The sequence below is a fragment of the Aquila chrysaetos genome, chromosome 19 (genome assembly GCF_900496995.4).
Source record: "Aquila chrysaetos chrysaetos chromosome 19, bAquChr1.4, whole genome shotgun sequence".
In the NCBI taxonomy this organism is placed as follows: domain Eukaryota; kingdom Metazoa; phylum Chordata; class Aves; order Accipitriformes; family Accipitridae; genus Aquila; species Aquila chrysaetos.
In genome coordinates, this window is record NC_044022.1 from 6444694 (window position 1) to 6463770 (window position 19077).

General features: G+C 42.4%; 1 protein-coding gene across 5 annotated transcripts in view; it reads left to right on the forward strand.

Moving 5' to 3' along the window:
- Window positions 1–19077, forward strand: part of ATP8A2 (ATPase phospholipid transporting 8A2) — a 356040-nt gene that overhangs the window by 310606 nt on the left and 26357 nt on the right. For 4 of the 5 annotated variants that reach the window (XM_030042177.2, XM_030042178.1, XM_030042179.1 and 1 more), the window contains 2 exons: window positions 8139–8227; window positions 14241–14345. In XM_030042177.2, the coding sequence (XP_029898037.1) occupies window positions 8139–8227; window positions 14241–14345 (194 nt within the window). Of the gene's footprint in view, window positions 1–8138; window positions 8228–14240; window positions 14346–16367; window positions 16405–19077 lie in introns of all 5 variants that reach the window. The other variant, XR_003927481.1, reaches the window with a different exon arrangement.

Here is a 19077-nt window from a genome sequence, read left to right on the forward strand (position 1 = left end):
CAATTTTCTAGTCATGACAGAACTTCAAGCAAGTGATTTGTCTTTTTTGAGTTGCCATTATGTTTTTCTGGGTTTCCTGTACTTTAGTTTGTATTCTCATGCTTTCTTTTAACCCTTGTAACTAGCAACTTCTTTAATGAAAAGCTGCTTGCCTGAGACCTATATCTCAAAATATCTTGGGCTTTACTAGGAATGCTGAATATATGCCTTCGTGATATTGTGTTGGCATTTTTCTTTTTGCTCAAAGTACTGCTCCTGTCATACCTCCCTACATTTATATCCAGCTATTACAATAAAATTACCAATAAGCTTGATAACTATGCTGTGGAAGCTGGACAGTGGGTAGACTTCCTACTCTAGACTTCCATACGGTTTTAAGTATGACTGGCAAAATTAAGGAAAAGGGGTAAAGTATCTGAGTGAGGTATCTGATTTTCTCTTTCCTCCTTTTACTGCTCTCAAGGGGATATGGCTGTATGAGCGGAGACTGGAAGAGGGAGGAAATAGGTTTGAGACTGGACCAATGTGTCATTGTGTTAAATCCAGCCAGCCAGTGAGGTCATTGTTTTCATCTGAGTCATTTTAGAATGAAAACTCTTACATTATGGAAAACATTGCACATCTTTATTTCAGACATGGAAATATCCAGCCAACCTTTCAGTGGTAGAGCTCTGCTGATTTCATTTGAGGTACTCCTGACTCCCAGTGGTGTAAGCAGGAGGAGAAAACAAATTCTTTTGCCTCATTTTTTAACAGTTTGCCACTAACCCAAAGGGGTTATTCTTTAGGCACGTTTCCAGCCAAGATGCTTGTTGAAGAGGGAGCTGGTAAATCTGTTGATCACACCTGTCAGCCCCGAGTCTAGTAAATCTGTCCAGCCTTGAGCTGGCTACAGTTATATTGGGGGGAAAAAAGTTCTTAAGCACCGACTCATGTTGAGGCTAGATTATGTTCCAGTGTGCGCGGGGGAAATCCTTGAGACTGCATTCTTGGATATTGATTATATTTCATACTCGAGCTCCAGTAGGCTCAGTCTCTGTGTAGTGTGATTTAATTGAAGGACTTGGGCAATCTGCCCAGCTCTGCAATTGATTTGTGTGACCGTGAGCAAACCCTGTCATCTCTCTGCACTTGGGTTTTAATATATGTAGTCTTTAAGGTAGGTCTGATATTTGTAGCGCTTTAAGGATCTTGTATAAGACAGTAAGTATAACAGAATTTCTGTATTTTGTACAATGTAACAGCATGGGGTGGAGATACTGATCGTTCCACATAAGCTAATAGAAATAGTAGGAGGTTTTGACTGAATCTAACAAATGCTGTTTTATCATTTCAAGTGGGAGAAAGCCATTTCTAGTTGATGCCTTCAGAATAAATTATGAAAACTAGGTTGCTGTATGACACAAAGTCTTCCAGTTGTTGCATGGCATGTGCTTACAGTGTTAGTATGTGGCAAGTCCTATGTCACCTTAAAGATCTATTCAACAACTGGGTTGATAAGGATTTAATATTTTTGCCCTTTCAAGTTTAAACTTCCAGGTCTTTTGAAACAAGAAACCCACCCAGCGCTGGCACTGAAACATTCGGTCTTAATAGGACTCAGAACATGCAGAGAGTGCACGGTGCAGTTCTCTGAAGGAAAACAGGGCTGGGTAATGGTCTGCAAACTGTTTAAATGCATCAGATATTTGCAGAGGAGTTTGCACTGTGATGTGGTTCGTAATCTGTGGTAGTTTTTTTATATATGGAATCTGTTCCTCTTCCTACTGAAGTTAGGCTTCAAATTTACTCATGCAAAGCATTAAAACAAAAAACCCTGCAGCAAAGATGTCTAAGCTGCAACATCACTAAAAGTGCAACAATTTCAAGATTGGGGTAGAGTGTGTTTAACTTTCTACTGAAAATATTTCCTAGACCTTTAAAGCAGTTTCTGAATCAGCCCTATTGCTGCAGAGCAAATGAAAGTCAATCTTTCCCAGGAATCTGGGACTTTGCAGAGTAAAGTAGGAACATTGCTGTGATGTGTCCCGGTGTTAATGCCTGAGCTTCTCATGAAGAATGATATATTTGTCCATACACCATGCCATCAGGTGAGGCACGAGGACTTCAAGACAAATGGGATGGAATTGTGTGCCCAAGCTAGCAGCACCCTGTCCTTGGTGGGAAAATGGCTGAGACTGAGACCCTAGGAGTAGCACCTCAGAGTGGTGGGCTGAGGCAGGCTTTGAAGACAACTGTCCTCATTGACTAACAAATGTGCTTCTAAGTGACTTGCCTAACATGGGATGGGAGCAAAGTGACCAACTGGGATTCCCCTGCCCCAGCTTTAGCCTTCTCAAGCGATGTGCTCAGACCAAGTCACTGGTCTAGAACTGGTGGAGGAGAGGTACTGGCAGAGATGTCTACCTAGTGCATCTCAGCTGACTACCTTAAGGGGGGGTTAACTGCCTGCTGGTGATGCATGGCACTCTGCTTTGTTTATTGAGGCAATGCAGATGGAGCAGCAGGGCCAAGGCTCCTAGAGTTGCGTTTGCATCTCCAGCCACGCGTCTCTCATCGGCTGGATCATTCGGTGTCACAGATGTCTAGACGATAGTATCTCAGTGAGGGCAGTGAACTTTTCCTGTGCTGTTATCTTATGTGAAACCCTCACAATAATCACATGGCCATCTTCTTCCTTTCTCCTCCTTTCCCAAGTGCTGCCAAAGGCAGTGCCATGCCATCATCCATGTTTGACTAGTGGGGACCGAAGTGATCTGACTGATCGCCTGGCTGCAGATTGGACTTGGATCCCTAGTGTATAAAGCTGGAATTTGAATGAGTGTGAAACCATAATTTAGCAACTTATTGGGTCCTTACCCATGTCTCATGGAGAGAGCTATGATCAGGATCCAGACACGCTTCCAGTAATAATTTTTGTCACACTGTAAATACAATGCTAGCTGTTTTCATTATAATCTTATGCTTCTGCTGTCCTTTTTTTTTTATCAGAGTTAGGATGCATGGGTATATGAGGAAATAAAGTAATAAAAAGCCTTTATTATTCAGAATATTAATTTAAATTTTGTCTCACTTTTCTTGAAAGATCAAAGATGATTGAGACCCTTGTTTGGTTTGTGTGAATCACTTACTGGTCCCCGGTTGTTGTCTAACCATGATGTGATAAGAATACGAAAACAGTCTGGATATCTGGCTTCCCATCCCTGGGTACTTGTGGCCTTGTTGTTCCCCTTAGAAGTTGTTGTTGAAAATAGTGGCACCACTTATTGGTGGATGTATTGGGTTTGTGTGGCCAGGTTTTGGTCACAGGGGCACTACAGGGGTGGCTTCTGTGAGAAGCTGCTAGAAGCTTCGCCTATGTCCGACAGAGCCAATGCCAGCCAGTTGCAAGACGGACCTGCTGCTGGCCAAGGCTGAGCCCATCAGCGATGGTGGTAGCACCTCTGGGAGAACAGATTTAAGAAGGGGGGAAAAAAACCTGTGCAATTTTCAACTTCAGCTGGAGAGAGGAGTGAGAACATGTAAGAGAAACAACCCCGCAGACTCCCAGGTCAGTGCAGAAGGAGGGGGAGGAGATGCTCCAGGCGCCGGAGCAGAGATTCCCCTGCAGCCCGTGGGGAAGACCACGGTGAGGCAGGCTGTCCCCCTGCAGCCCAGGGAGGTCCACGGGGGAGCAGATCTCCACCTGCAGCTTGGGGAGAGAGGACCCCATGCCAGAGCAGGTGGGTTTCCCGAAGGAGGCTGTGACCCCGTGGGAAGCCCGCGCTGGAGCAGGCTCCTGGCAGGACCTGTGGCCCCGTGGAGAGAGGAGCCCACGCTGGAGCAGGTTTTCTGGCAGGACTGGTGACCCTGTGGGGGACCCACGCTGGAGCAGTCTGTGCCTAAAGGACTGCAGCCCGTGGAAGGGACCCACGCTGGAGCAGTTCGTGAAGGACTGTCTCCTGTGGGAAGGACCCACGTTGGAGAAGTTCATGGAGGACTGTCTCCCGTGGGAGGGACCCCACGCTGGAGCAGGGGACGAGTGAGGAGTCCTCCCCCTGAGATGGAAGGAGCGGCAGAGACTGTGTGTGACGAACTGGCCGTAACCCCCATCCCAGTCCCCCTGCAGTGCTGTGGGGATGAGGTAGGGAAAACTGGGAGTGGAGTTGAGCCAGAAAGGAGGGAGGGGTGGGGAGAAGGTGTTTTTAAGATCTAGTTTTTATTTTCTCCTTATTCTACTCTGATTTGACTGGTAATAAATTGAACTGATTTCCCCAAGTCAAGTCTGTTTTGCCCGTGACAGCAATTGGTGAGTGATCTCTCCCTGTCCTTATCTCGACCCGTGAGCCTTTTGTTATATATTCTCTCCCCTGCCCAGCTTGGGGGGAGTGATAGAGCAGCTTTGGTGGGCACCTGGCATCTAGCCCGGGTCCACCCACCACAGTGGAAAAGGAAAACTATGAATGATGCTTATTTGCATACTAAGAAAGAATAGTAAAATGGAGAAAAGAGTTTGAAATGTATTCCATATTGCAATTTAAGATTATTTTTTTAAACAACCTATTCCCTGTTTGATATGCTTGTGTAGAGCATTTCCTTGATTTAAAACAAACAACAAAAAAGCCCCAAACAAAACCCCCAAACCCTTAACCTAGGCGTTCTAAAATAATAGTGCAGAGCAGATTTTCCTAGTCATTCTGACTGGCCAGTACTATCGCTTTTTTTGCTGTGTTTCAAAGGAAAAAAAAAAAACCCACCCTTACAAAACCAGTTTACAAGAGGTTAAAGGTATTGGGACCTAAATTGCTCCTCAGTTGAAATAACTGGAGCGAAGCTTTTTCTTTCTTTTCTTGTTCCCGTTCTTTCGTTTTAACAAATGTTATCTCTGCTCTAAAATGAGCTATTTTACTGTGGCAGCCTCCACAGTGCTTGGAAGACAGTCTACTAATGGCAGCAGTTTAAGCTGCAGTGTCTTCAGCAGGAGGACTTCCATTAGTCTGAAGGGTTTTTTTGGGGGTGCCAGGTGATGAATGGTTTCTGGTAGTTGGCTTTGGATGTGCTAGTCACTAATGTTTACATCAGTAGACAGAATAAAAATGACTTAGTTGCATATTGTGGGGCCTGTGTGATGACAGAGCTGGTCAAATTTTGAATTTGTTTAAAAAACAATTTCTCCTCCTTCTCCCTGTGACCTTCTAAAAAAGAAAAAAAAAAAAAAAAAGTGGTGGTTCCCGTTTAGTAGCTCTGCTTTTCTTATCTGGGAGAGATAACTGATAGCTGAAGGGTGTTATTCATTGGGACTGGGTCTGGAAATGCCGTGTTTCACTGAAGATGTATTGCAGTACTGTCTTCGCTGCTCTCATGAATAGCTGAACAACTGGAATGGAGCACAGCAACAGCTGTGAAGCCTGAGGAAGGTTTTGTTGCGACATATAGGTGTTCTTACTATAGCTTCTGTTCGTAACCCAGTCCTCTCTCCCACAAGTTGGAGAATATCCTAAAAATGCTGCCTATGGAGGTGCCCAGAATGTGTTAGGTGGTTTCCAGTGAATCCTCTGCTGAGGAGCTCCTGTCCTGTGAGCAGATGGCGTAACCCTGCTGGAGAGGAGGCAGAGTTCAGAGGCAGAGCTGTGCGTGCAAGACAAACCAGCTCACTGTCATGCAGCATAGCAGTCCTATAGCTCCAAGAGGAAACTAGAGATGTGCAGGGAAGAAACCATCCAGGTGAGTATGGAGTAAAGTGGAGTAAAATCTTGGAGAGGGTTGTGTGGAAAAAGGCTTGCTTGTAAAGTGAGTGTGTGACAGGGTTCAGATGTGATGAATAGTTTTACTGTTATGGTGCAGGTTTTGGACAGAATAATACTTGAGTAAAATGCATAATTGCAGGCCAAAAGTATTTGGCTTGACATTTTTTTGGTGTCGAACTCAACACGTGAAATGTCCAATTTCATAGCCGTTGATTGAGATGACAACATTTACAACAACAATAACAGCATTTAAACTGCTGCTGAACACATACTCAGATTGTTCTGCTCTTTGAAAGTGTGTTGAGTTGCTTTCAGCTAGAAAAGCAAAAAGTGGAACGTAAAATATTTGAAGCTGAAATAGCAGAAAATGCATATAAAATACTACGGCCCTTTTTTAGCCTTTATTAGCACAGGCAATGGAAGGATGGTCAGTGGAAGTGCTGATGAGATTAAACTGCTAGCACTGGCAGGGTCACAGCCAAAGAAAAGCAAAGCAAGAGGATAAATCTCATTATGCTTTGCCACTGTGTTATTACAGGTCAGCTCTTTGGCTAACAATAAAGTTATGATTTCTCTCTTATTCCTGTACATCCTTTTCCTTAAATAAGCATAAATCAAAACTTCCCTTATGCTTCTGGCATTCTTATGCGAAAGCAGGCGTGAGGGCTCACAAGTAACGGAGAGCTGATTCTGGGACTGTAATGTGTTTGCTTACTGTCTGTGTGGGTGGCAAAGTGTCTATGAATGTTTTAGCACAGTCTAGATTGCTCTCGGTTTCAGCACAAGATTTACCGCTGATCTGCCAGTCCAGCAATGGCATGGAGGATTTAACTTTGAAAAGTGATTAACGCCTTTGGAAATACTCACTACTTGGCAATCCAAGGGCAAGCTGCTGCTAAATATGACTTGAGTTGTGAGGTGGACAACTTTAAACAGAGATCAACACTGGGAGAAGGTGCTGGGTGCTGCTGGTGGATGTCCTGGCAATGCAACGTGATGGTTTTTCTCAGTGTTAAAGCTTTGCTGTAGCGAGTGGCGGAAGTTCCTTCTGTTGTGATCAACCACCTTTGTCTTTCAAAGGGTATAATTACAGATTTTGTCTTCTCTCAGTGTATTTCAAAGGCTAGTAGGCGTTTTGTTTGGTTCAGCGTTCTGCAGCTCAACTTCGTGTTTGCCTGTGAAATGCCCTGACGCTTCAGCGTGGCAGGCTGCTGCTCTCTTGTGTGCTCCAGCCGTGAGGCACAGCTGAGCCAGCCGAGCCTGCGTTACCCCGGTCAGACAACGGCTTTAGTTCGGTGTCCACGGGTGTAGGCCTCCCTGCCTGTGGCCACATCACACGTGAACGTCAGTAGATGTGTATGTGTATTTTATGTGGCATACGAAATACTGAGAAGTAAAGGTTTTGGGGAAGGGCCATGGCAGCATCCATAACTGGCAAGGGAGCAAAATATGGCTAGCCACTGGAAACGTTGTTGACACCTTTCAGCCTCTGTTGTAGTTGTGTGCTGCATGCAAGTCGTTACAGGAGAAAAAAATCTTTCCTATTTCTAATGTACTAGAGAACTTAAATGGTTCTCATGGGAACTGTGTGTGTGTGTGCATGCAAGAGGTGGTGAGGTCGTCTCAAGTGTTCCGCGTAGCAAACCCAGACCTTACTCACCATTCTAATTGACCTAAAATAGCATTTCTGTAAGTAGTGCTATATTTCAATTTTGTTCCATAACTATGTGTGTATGCTGGGACTTGTAGGGTTTCCAGATATCTTCCTTCTCAAATAGTGCTGAGCTTTTTTTCTTCAAGCATTACAACAGTGAGAAAAACACAAATATACACTTTGAGCTTTTTGTTTGTAAAAAAAGCCGTTTGTGTGACAGGAGTGAACCTTTCCCACCCTGGGTTTCAGGCAGCAGTAGTTTGAACAGGAAGTGCTGTATTTAAGTGGAATATGACTGAAACATTTTAGTGCGAAATGTTGGGGTTTTTTTTTTTCATGTCAGTTTGATGCTGCTCAGGGATCTAGAACAGTGGGTAAAGAGTAAGCAAAAGGCAAAAAAGATAGTGAAAAGCTCAAGCTAAATATACTTAAGGTGCACTTCTCCATGAGTGAAAATGTGTTTGCCTGGATCCACAAATTAATATCAGTGGAGGATTTGGTCAAAACGCTTGATTTCTTAAAAAATTTCTAAGGAGTTTGATATCATAAGGAATGATTGCAATGAGAAATGCCATTGCTGTTTGTTAATTATAGGCCTAACTTCTGTTAAGAGTTGATGAGACTTCCCCCCACCACCAAGTTTCAACATCACTCAGATCATGGATGCAGTACCTGTTTGATGCCATCACTCCTTGTAAACAACCACGTAACGTGTAATGGCTTGAAAATATTCATGATTTATTTCTTTTTCTTCACAGGCTGGAATGGTGTTGAGATGTGGATACTTCTGGTTTGGCCTGTTTCTTGTGCCCACTGCATGCCTTGTTAAAGACGTGGCATGGACAGCGTAAGTCCTGAACCTGTCCTCTCGTTGTTATAGGAATTATTCTGTATGCACATGTCGTCCAGTCCAGTATTTTTCTGTAAAGAACTATGAAGCCTTTCAGTGAATGCAAAATGGTGATATTCATTTGGAAGGCCTCTGAGCAAAGTGAAGCGGGAGTCATTTCTCACCTGCCAATGCAACCAGCAATGTGAGACAATGAATTATTAGTCCTGAATCTGGAGGAGGCAGCCTTGCCTGAGTAATGGTGTGTCATCTTATGATTATTGGTATTGTCTACCCTTTAGTTAAAGGCGAATTTAAATCAGACATCAGAGATTTCCTGTTCCTAAAAAGGAGCACATCATTTGTTCAATTTTACTAAGGTTAGGTAAAAAGTCAATATGTGGCACTCTAATCTATACCCAGTACGCTCCCAGTTCTTTGTCAGCTGCTCTTTAGATTCTCCTTCAACAGTGGGTCTTCCAAGACTTAACTGAGAGAAGAGCAATACTTGCGCTCTGTGGTTGAAGTAAACTCCTAATGATTCCTTTCAGGCCCAGAGAGGGCGAATAACCCTTGTGAAATACAAGCCTGTGTAATCAATCCCCTTCTCTCAAAACTCTGTGGTTCCAAAGCACTGTGGAAGACAAGCAATTTCAAGAATTTTGATTTAAAGAGAAGCTACTTACCTTCTCTACCATTGCAATTTGAAATGCAGAAGTATTGTTTTCATTTAGAATGTCTGGTGATTTGTTCAGCTTGCTTTTAAGTGTTTTAAGCACCAAAGCTTTCATCCTTCCCCTTCGAAAGCTGTGTTACAACCAAGGTGGTTTTATTACATGAATATATAATAACCTCGTGCAAGGAGGACTGAGGACATTCCAACTCTGGGGCAAAAAGGCAGATCCTAGCTGGAGTGAAGAGGGAATATAGGTTAGCTTGTCACTCGTCACAAAGGCTCGAAGTGAAAGCGTCGTAACACGTAACACTTTGCTCCAAGAATGAGCTGTCGGTCAGCCAAGGAAGATTCTTAGAATCATTTAGGTTGGAAAAGACCTTTAAGATCGAGTCCAACTGTAAACCTAACACTGCCGAGCCCACCATCTTCTTTACAGAGATATGCAGAAAATACTGAAAAAAGCAGGAAGTTTCCTAAACACAGGCACATTTCAAACACTGGCGTAAAAGGATAAATCAGGTCATATGCATATATCTGAGAATATTTTTTTTCTTCCTACGGGATTGACAGCACAGCTAAATTAAACTGGTAGTAGGCAAATCTACCAATCAGTAAGTACTTCTTAAATGTTTTCCTATTTTCTTCCTCAGCTTAATTTTCACAAGCTACACTGCTAAAATTAAAACTATGTATCATAATGTATAATTTCTGTTCAGGCCAAACTATGATTTAATAGTCTAGCACACTAGAGGGTTTTTTGTTACACTTATTAAACTTCTCCAATTGAAAATTATTTTAGAATTCTAAAGCTTGAGGCCAGAATGTTTAAATTTAGATACTTAGCTGTGTCTATGACCTGCTTTTTAAAGCTCTGGGAAAAAAAAAAAAAAAAATCTTTGAATTCATTTAGCATAACAGGCCCTGCTTCTGTGTCAGGCATTATTTAAAATTACCTGCTTAGAAGTCAGTGGGACTACTTTTGTGATTAAAGATAAATAGGAGCTGAACTGTTTGTAGCATCAGGGATCAAATAGGTATTTAGTTGTCCAAGATTATGCTTCAGGTTTTGAAATATTTTCATAATAGTTGAATGTCCCAAAGTTGGCCTCTGTTCTTATCAGCTTTTGGCAAAAATGACTCAAGAATTGTAAAGCAGGCCAGACCAAGGCAGGCTCATCCTCAGCTATTACTCATTTAAAACTCTGTTACTGACACAGCCTGTTCTTTAATATTTCTTAGAGAAATCTCAGCAACATAATCCTTCCAGTGGGTTCAGAGCAAGAACATACAGAGATCGTGAAGCTCTCAAGACAAACGTGTATGATTGATATACTGGATATTTTCGCAACAGATTTTAAACAGGAGGCTCCTATCAACATTAAGCAAAAAATCTGTTCTCTGAGCAGGGCTGCTTTTTTTTTTTTTTTTTTTTTTTTTAAAACCCATCACTGAAAAATTAACACCATTAACATTTTAACTAGGATAAATGAAATGACACAGCTATCAGCACTGCCATATGGAAGGAGTAAAGGTCTGTTTCCTTTCCAAGAGGCTTGCCATTCAAAACTTGAGCCCAAGGCCTCTGGAAATCAGCCGGCACATTTCCACAGCAGTGGTTACACCACATTGCTGTCTGTAGTTCAGCAGAATCTGGTTTTGGCCATAAAATTCCAGCAGCTCTGACTTCTCATGGTCATGGAATTTATCCCTTTCAGTTTCTTTTGGACATGAAGCATATGTCTGCAAAAGGAGCATCCATGTGACCCAAAAGGTACATGTCTAAATTCAGTACAAAATACGACCAGAGAACCATAAATACGGTACAGAGTTTTTGTCTAGAAGAAGGTTAAAAGGGATAGGAAAGCGTGTTTCAAACCCAGACAAATCTTTGTTTCTAAACTGCTGTGCTGCATCCACTCTCAAAACTTGTAATGCTGGAAGCAAGAGCTAGTTTTACATGTTCCCGTTGTTACACAGGCTACAGTTGTCAGCACACCTCTTATCTTCCATATTCTCTGCAGCTCCAGGCTTTTTTATTTACTTTTTTTTTTCTTTTTAAGTGAATCAAGGAAATGCGGAAAACTCTCTTTAAAAAGAGAAGGAAGCTTATTACTAATACTTGGCTGCAATGCCACATTGTTAACTTTGGTTCACTACCCTGAATTCAGTGGCTTGGTTTGGATTTGGTTTTTGCCTTATAAAAGTTCCAGTTGTGCTGCCATTGAAATGAACAGAGCTTTATAAGGTGAGTGCTTCCTCACAGTTGGCACATGTCAGTTGAATACCTGTCACTGGTGCTAGGAAGTCTTGAAATAGCTGAGCCACAAAGCTATGTGGGAATCATAAAAACGCAGAGTGTGTTCCAGCAAAATTAGGCAAAAGGGCAAGAATTTATTAATAATTGGTGTAGTACTTAGTGTTACAGTGAAAAAATTTCCTGAGCCTTCCAATCATTACCAAAATCTTCATGTACTATTTTTACCGTGGGGAAAGAAGCATGTTGCACTTGCCAGCTCTGTAGTGTAAATAAGAGAGAAGGTATAAGGAGCTCTTCCCATCCTTGCACACGCTTGCAGTCCCTGGAGCACAAGACTCCTAAAATGGTGTTGAGGATAATGAGCCACAGTAGAGGTGTCATCATGTTTGAGAAACGTTTACGAATGTAACCATGCTTCTCCCTGGCAGATTCTGGCCTCCCAAACCCCCTAAAATATTCTCCTAGGGCAGTGAAGTGAAGCTATGCACTTCCCTGGCTTGGAAGGGAAAGGGCCACCCAAAATACAAAGATAACCTTTTGCCGATTCTTATGGTCCATGATCTTAATATCTGGGTGTGAAGGAAAGGTGAGTTTGTCTTTATGTAATGCATCAAATTTCAGCTGAGCAGTAACATCGACCACAGCATCTCATAATTTATTGAGGACTGGTGGTGCATCTACAGCCACTTGTAAAGTACAAGGTAAAAGCTAAGACTTCTACCTGTATTTTTGTGTATCAAAAGTTAGTAACGTGCCGTTGTGAAAAAGTCATGAAGCATCCAGTCCTGTTGCCAGCAGTCCATGGAATATTTGCAGTTCACTTTGATGGGAGCAAGCCCAGATTCTGAGACAATTGTAATACCATATTTTAGTGTTTGTTTTTGGAGAGACATGTGGATAGGTTAGCTCAGGCCCTTTTGATAAATACTTAATTACTGACTCTTCCACGGATGCTCTTGCTTCCAAGTGAAGGAGTGACTCAATGCATACCTATTAACTGCAGGTTTATTGTTGCTTTAGGGATACCCAGCCACAGCAGAGCCCATATATTTCATCATTTCACACTGCTTGCAGAATACTTCAGTATCCCCAACTTGAGGACAACAGTATTTTTTCCATATTGTGAAGTATCAGTGCAATGTCTCCTTGTGCTGTGCTGCACTAATTGGACTCTGTTGCTCAGGCTTCGTTCTGTTAAATTTTGAATTCAATATTCACTCTAAGGGAAAAGAAAAACATCTCTCATCTCTTACGGTGGATGGCAAGATAAACATGGAACCTTGGGAGAGATTGAATAACTTGTAGATTTCTGTGTTCTTGTCTGTGGGAAAACTGGTTATAAAGGATTTTAAAAGTTCCAAACATGCTCAGTCTTCAAGTTTGCAATATTAAGTATGGCCTCTTTAAACGGTAAGAGATGAGTTCAAGGTCAAAATTTCAATGTATTTACTAAAATTGAAGAGTGTGATAGTGAAGGCAACTGTAAAGATTATAAGAATTAATAGCTCAAAGCTTTCTCATTTTAATCACTATAGTTTCCCTTCCTCAAAGAGGAGACCAGTCTAATCATTAGCCTAACTAGTTATAGGAACTTGAACCTAATTAATTTCTGTGCAGCTGTTGGTAATCTCACATTCTTGAAGCATTATGCATTTTAAAAATATCCTTGCTACTTGATTTCTTCCGTCACAGTACGTTGGTGTTCCCTTGCAGATCATACGCCTTTGGTGGTTTGTTTTAATAGGGTGCCCTTCTAAGTACATCCTGATACTCTTTACCTCCAGATTTTGCTGTGCTTCATCTTTTGTTGTTCTCTTTTCTTTCCTCTTAAATGCAGATGTGTTTTGAAGAGTAGTTTTCATTTTAGCTTCTCATTTTGAGACACTTGGGGCCTAACTCAGCAACACAAAGACCAGAGGACTTGGATAGTCTAGCATTAATATCAGGGCACTGTCATGTAAAATAGTATCAGCAAAGATTTTTGTGGTCTTTGTTTCTTACTACCCAGGCATCTTCATTATATTTTAATTACATATACTTCAGTTACTATTTTTATGCTAGAGGGGGTTTGACATTGTTTTACAACACTGGTTAAAGATTATAGTATCTGCATGTAAGATTTTTATGAAACTTGTAAAGAAATTTTTGCTATCTCTAGAGTTGAAGAATATTATTTTAATGCCATGAAGCAAAGTGGTGTCTCAGCCGACTTGGCTTCATCTTGTTTTCAGGCTTATTGTGCAGTCACTTGCGAATCAGTATTATCTCATGGGACACTTGTCCTCCTTTAAGTGACACAAAAGAGGAAGCTGATCAAAACCTGCCTGTTGGAGAAAGATCCTTGCGTTTTGTATTATTGCTTTGTACTTCTCAAGACAGAGGGGACTAGATTTTCTCCTTATATCAATGTAATGTAGGTATAATAGCACTGGAGCGGTAGGTGAAACTTGGAAAAAAAGGCCCAAGTCTCTTCATGGGGGACATTGCTCTCCAAATTTTGGTTGCACGTGTGGTACATGGATTGCTCTTTGAATCCCCAAGCCAAGAAAGTAGGACACAGCCAGTCTTGTTACTGTCACTTTGAAAGCTCAGTGGGGAGAGAATCCAAATCATGTGAGACTGATAAATGAAAATAAAGGGGCTTGAATAGCAATTATTATTGGAGACTCTGCTCGGGTTTTCAGAGCAGTGCCGCGCATAGCTCAAAAGACGGAGTGGAATCAGGTTTTACTGCCATGAATATTCAATGAATCCCAGCTCTTTTGTCCGAATGCCCGGGTCCTGAGCAGTCCCATGGCAGCGGTGTCAGGTCTCCGTAGTCCCGTAGCTTTGCTGCTTGGTTAGATTTTGAGTGTTGTGTTGAGGTGGTCAAGCTCTGCTGAATTTGAAGTCCTTCTGATTTCTCATTTCTTATGTAATATTTCCCAGGTATTGTGAACCTGAACTGACATGTATACGCTGTGCTTTATTTTGCAAATCCTTCAAGGGAAGGCCCTGCACCTCTCATCTGAGAGGTAAAATTGGGGGTTAGTAGCAAAACAAATATTCACGTGGCTTTTTTGTTTTGTTTTTCTTTTTATCTTTTCCTTGTGGTACAGGGCCAAGCATACCTACCATAAAACTTTGCTGGAGCAAGTTCAGGAGTTGGAGACGAAGACGAGAGAGCTGGGAAAAGCCATGCTTCGTGATAGTAATGGAAAGAGGTGGGCAAGCCTATGTTAATGTTTAAAACAGACCCTTCTTGTCCTCTCCCCTCCCTATTTCTCATTCACCATTCAAATCTGATTCCAGACAGGGTAAGAAGGCTTCTCTCCTGTATTATTCATTTATTGTTGTTCCTTTTCATATGTCTGTTGCCCCCCCCCCCCCCCCCCAAATCAGCTCTTCCAGTTTCATTTCTCCTGCGTTATTGCTGTGAGGCTGTATTGGCAACTGCTGCTCAGTCTCCTGCCTGGTAACATGTAGTGCTATTATCTGACCACTGGACCAGACTGGTTTTGAAAGGACTTTGTTGTATGACATCCAGAAAAAAAAAAAAAGTCAATCTGATAACCATGTCAGGGGAGGGAACTGTCTGCAACTCAGGATATGAAGACTGTAGCTAAAAGGGGAACTGGCTAATCCAGTGTGCCCTACAACTTTATTCAGTCTCACCTTAAGGGTTTTTTTTTTTATGCTTTTGCTTTTTTCCACTGCAGCTTACAGGACCCCGCTTTCAGGGTTCTCAGTTTCTCGTTGTGCCTCTCCCTTATATCCACACCATATGGACTTGAACATATTGCTATTATTGAATCTTTCATTGTAAGGGGAGAGTATGTGTTGTGTGGGAACTTTTGTCTCTTCTGAAAGAAGCTAAAGAAAATCATAGCGAGGCTTTTCCATCCAACAGTTTCATTTACCATCTCAGAATGTGGTTCTGCATCAGCTGGTCGGAAAAGCTTCCTAAGTTCAAAAAGGTTTTAGAACTAACTCTTCTGTTCCTTACACAATATGGCACCACATGACTTGCTAAGAAACTACATGATCATTAAACTGGATTTTAGCAAACCTTATAAACTAGCAAACTGAGTGGAATGGGGCTTTTAAAAGATTTTGTTCTTCTGGGGCAGGGTCATCCTTTGAGCCTTTGATGTCTATTCTAAGGTAAACTAATTGCCATATTGTAGCTGCTGCTGAGACGAGCGGATAGTAGATTTTTTCAACTCAACTTGTGAGTTAATAAGCACTATTTTTAGGGAAAATTATCAGGGAGTGAGTTTACCAAGTTTATAGTAAACTGAAAAGCTTTAAAAAATGCTTCTGTGAACTTTAATGTGTTTATAAGATGTCCTTAGCGACCAGAGTTTGCTTCTCAGAGGCCGAGACAAAGTAAACACAGTGTTATTGATTAAGATCACTTCAAAACACTTGGTATGTTCAGTTTTTATTTTGAGTCATTTTTCTGCTGTGACATTTGGATCTTACAAAACACAGTTCATAATTTGTGCTCACTTGCAAAAGTCACGAACTGCACATCAAATAATTTAAAAATAAAAAGCAAACTTTGCAGCACTGGTCAACAAAGGCAACCCTCTGTGCCACAATTAAAACCAACAAAGATGCCTGAAATCAGGCATTTAATTAAAAATGGGCCTTGTTTTCAGAGGGCTGAGCAGTCATCTTGAAGTCATTTGGAGCCAAAGCGCTTGGTACCAAAATCAGGTCAGCTTCGCAGGCAAGAAAGGTGTAACTTGGTGTTGTGAGGTGCTGACTGACAGACTGATTAGATGCCAGGAAAGTGGAATCCAGGCCAGCAGAAAACTGGCTGTGCCTAGGCACGTGGCTCTGGTAGTAGGAGCCCCTTGGCTGTTGCTGTCATTCCTATCCACGCATAAGATGTGAAGTTGCATTGGTGTTGGTTTGTAGCATTTGTATTTTCCTGCCAGTATTTAGTGCCAGTTATTGACAGCTGGAGAGGAGAGTGAGTCAGCTTTTTGCCTGATGAATGCCTGGGTTGCAAAGCGGGTTGACATACCGTTAATAGCGAGAGACACAGCATTTGATCTGTTTATATGTGCGTGTATGTGTCTCCAAGAACTTCATGTTCTCCGTTTACACACTGTCCTGACTTTCTGTAAATTTAATGGCCGTGTTGTAATTCATTCGTACACTACATGTTTTCATAGCCTTTTATTTTATTGCATTCTCACGGCAAACTCTTTCATCTGCGTTCCTCCTCCATATAGCTTCACTTCATTCTCGAAACGCTTGCATGGAGATGATGTAAGGAATCCTTTCTGGCCCTCCTTCCCATTCTCCCTCCCCCCTTCTTTCCATGCATTTGTTTGTTCTCCTTCCTAATTGCTCCCAGATTTTCTGGGTGGTCCATCTGTGAACTAGATAATGGTAGAGTGCCTCTGCCTGCTAGGAGCTGGTGTGCTGTGCTTGTGATGTGGCCTCCCGAGTGCTCTTCAGAGTTGTTCTGTCTTTTATCTCTTTTTGTTTGTCTCCTGGCTCTTTCACACCTGCTAGAAATCGCGTGCTTGTCCAAAGGGAAGGGTGAGGGTGGGAAAGAAGCGGAGTGGGAACTTTCTGCAGTTACAGCCTCTCTGGTTCATGTTCTTTATTTTTTAAAAATTTCCTTGAAGCCAGTGGAAATGAGTGCTGAGGTTCACGCGCTGCTCTCCCCTCCTGCCTGCAGCCCCATTGCTCTTGGGATATTTCTGGCAACGTGACACTATGCAGGAAGGGAAAGTAACCGGAGTCTCCTCATTTCTAATGGAAAGTGGAGAGCTGCATTAAAACTGCACGGGTCTGTCCATCACCTCCAAGTAACAGTGTTAGCTCTTGGTTGGAAGTGTTCCTGAAAACATATCCATTAGGTGTTGGTTTGTTCAGGCAGCTGTGGAAGATAAGCTGGCTGTCATCAGGGTCTATTTTCCTGGCCCACATAGTGGACACTATTATTGTTCAGTGTTTTTCACAAACAAACAACAAAAAAATCACACCCAATTACAGATAAGAGAAGGATTTAGGGAGCTAATTGCTTTTATCATTGCCTAGACCTTAGACAAAAAATGAGGTGCAAGATCTGAATGTTTAGGATTAATCTGCTAAACAAAAAGAAATTCACAAAGCCCAGAAGGCAGTGAGTGCATCTAGGCTTGCACAACAGGATGCCAACAGTTTGCTGTGGCTCAGCTGAATTTCTGTAAAATGTGAGCAGGATAGCACCGGGGTCCTCACTGCACTTGGGGAAGGAGTGCTGGGAGATCTGCACGTGCCACTTGATACCTAAATAAGCGTATCCTGTCTTAGAGGGTCTTCACCCTGCCAACTGTTCTTGCTAGACACATTTTTCCAGGTTAATAAAAAATGTCTTCACTAGTTCTCATGACATCATTCTGAACCTTAGCCCCTTTGAACGGTTTCTAAAATTGAATTTGCTTGTATTGATCTAAAAAAGCAGGTGCAAATTTTTGTCTTACCAATGGCAGGGAGCAAACAGAAAGTGGTAGATCAGGGAGTGTCTGGTCTGCACAGGGAAGAGTGTCAGCACCCTGAGCACTACAGCTGGGTCTCCAAAACCTTGCAAATAACATTAGAGTGATGCTTGGAGATTGTATCAAGTGTATTGTTTTGAGCTGTAAAGGATCATGTTCTCATTTCTCTGTATATCTCATCTGGACAGCTAAAAAGTTACTTTTCATGGTAGCTGGGATGATCACAAAATCAGATGATTCCAGGAGCAGGGGATTTCATCAGGAAAGCTGGCAACTCCAGAAATAGCTTGAGAAACAGAGGAGGGAGCGTGCAGCAAGGGGCTGGCGACGGATCCCATGCCGTGCTCACCTGCCCGCTTGTGGAAGATGAGTACCTGCGCTTGCCCTCCCCAGCCTGGCACCGGCGGTGCTGGGCTGGACTCCAGCCCGGCTGCAACGTGAGCAAGCCTTGGTGCGGGAAGGGAGAAGGGGCTCCCTGGCACTCTCATGTAACAAAAGGCAGGATTTAACACTAAATTTACATGAATTTGGAGAGGTGAGAGGGGCAGCTTGTGTGCCAAAGCAAACATGGACATGTGGAGACACCTGCCCAGCAGACCTAATCATGTTAACATGCAAGATTTACACAAAGAAAACAAACAGTTTTTCTACAGGTTTGTGTTCAAAAGCAGCATTGAGTTCAGCTGCAGAGATTCTTGTGTCTTTAAATAAGTTTACAACTAAGTCTTGGCTCATAAAGGGCCAAATTTTCAAGTCCTCATTCACTTTTCACTCCATCTAACCTCTCACTGAAGTCAGCAGGAGTTCAGGTGGAGTAAAGCCTGATTAGGGACCAAAGCAAACTTTACTTTGGAAACCCATGTCACTTTATTGCTCCACTGGCCAGCTAACGGAGAGCAAGCAAAGCTGTGCAGCACCCTCTTTGTGACAGTAGATTTCCTGTTTCAGAGGGTTTCTCTGTCTTGGAATTGCCAGAGAGCTCCCTTTGAAAGCAGTTTTTTGGTTGTTTTTCTGTTCTGTTTTTAATCAGTTGGAGGCCGGGATTAGAAGATTATTTGATACTGAAGAACAATGTAGCTTTCACGATTTACGTACTTTACAAGGAGCTGAAGGGCCTGTCTGGGGCGTTGCAGAAAAGTGCCTGCATCACTGAAGTACTGGGAAGAATTTCTTCGAATGATTCAGAAATCTGGGAGGCAGTGCCTTGTCTTTAACAAAGGTGGAGGGAAGTGACTACAGAACTAGCGAAGTATAGCTGTGAGTGACGAGGAAGCACTGCATTGTGCTTTTGCGCAGCGTTTTTCAGTATGCCTTTTTACTCTTGCTGCTTTCAGATACCCACTAATGACAGCTAGCCACCTCTTTCTTTCATTTCCATTTCATAAAACAAATACTGTTTTTCAGCGTACCTGAAACAGCAGTTCCCCACAGTCTCTCCACTGTCTGCCTTCAG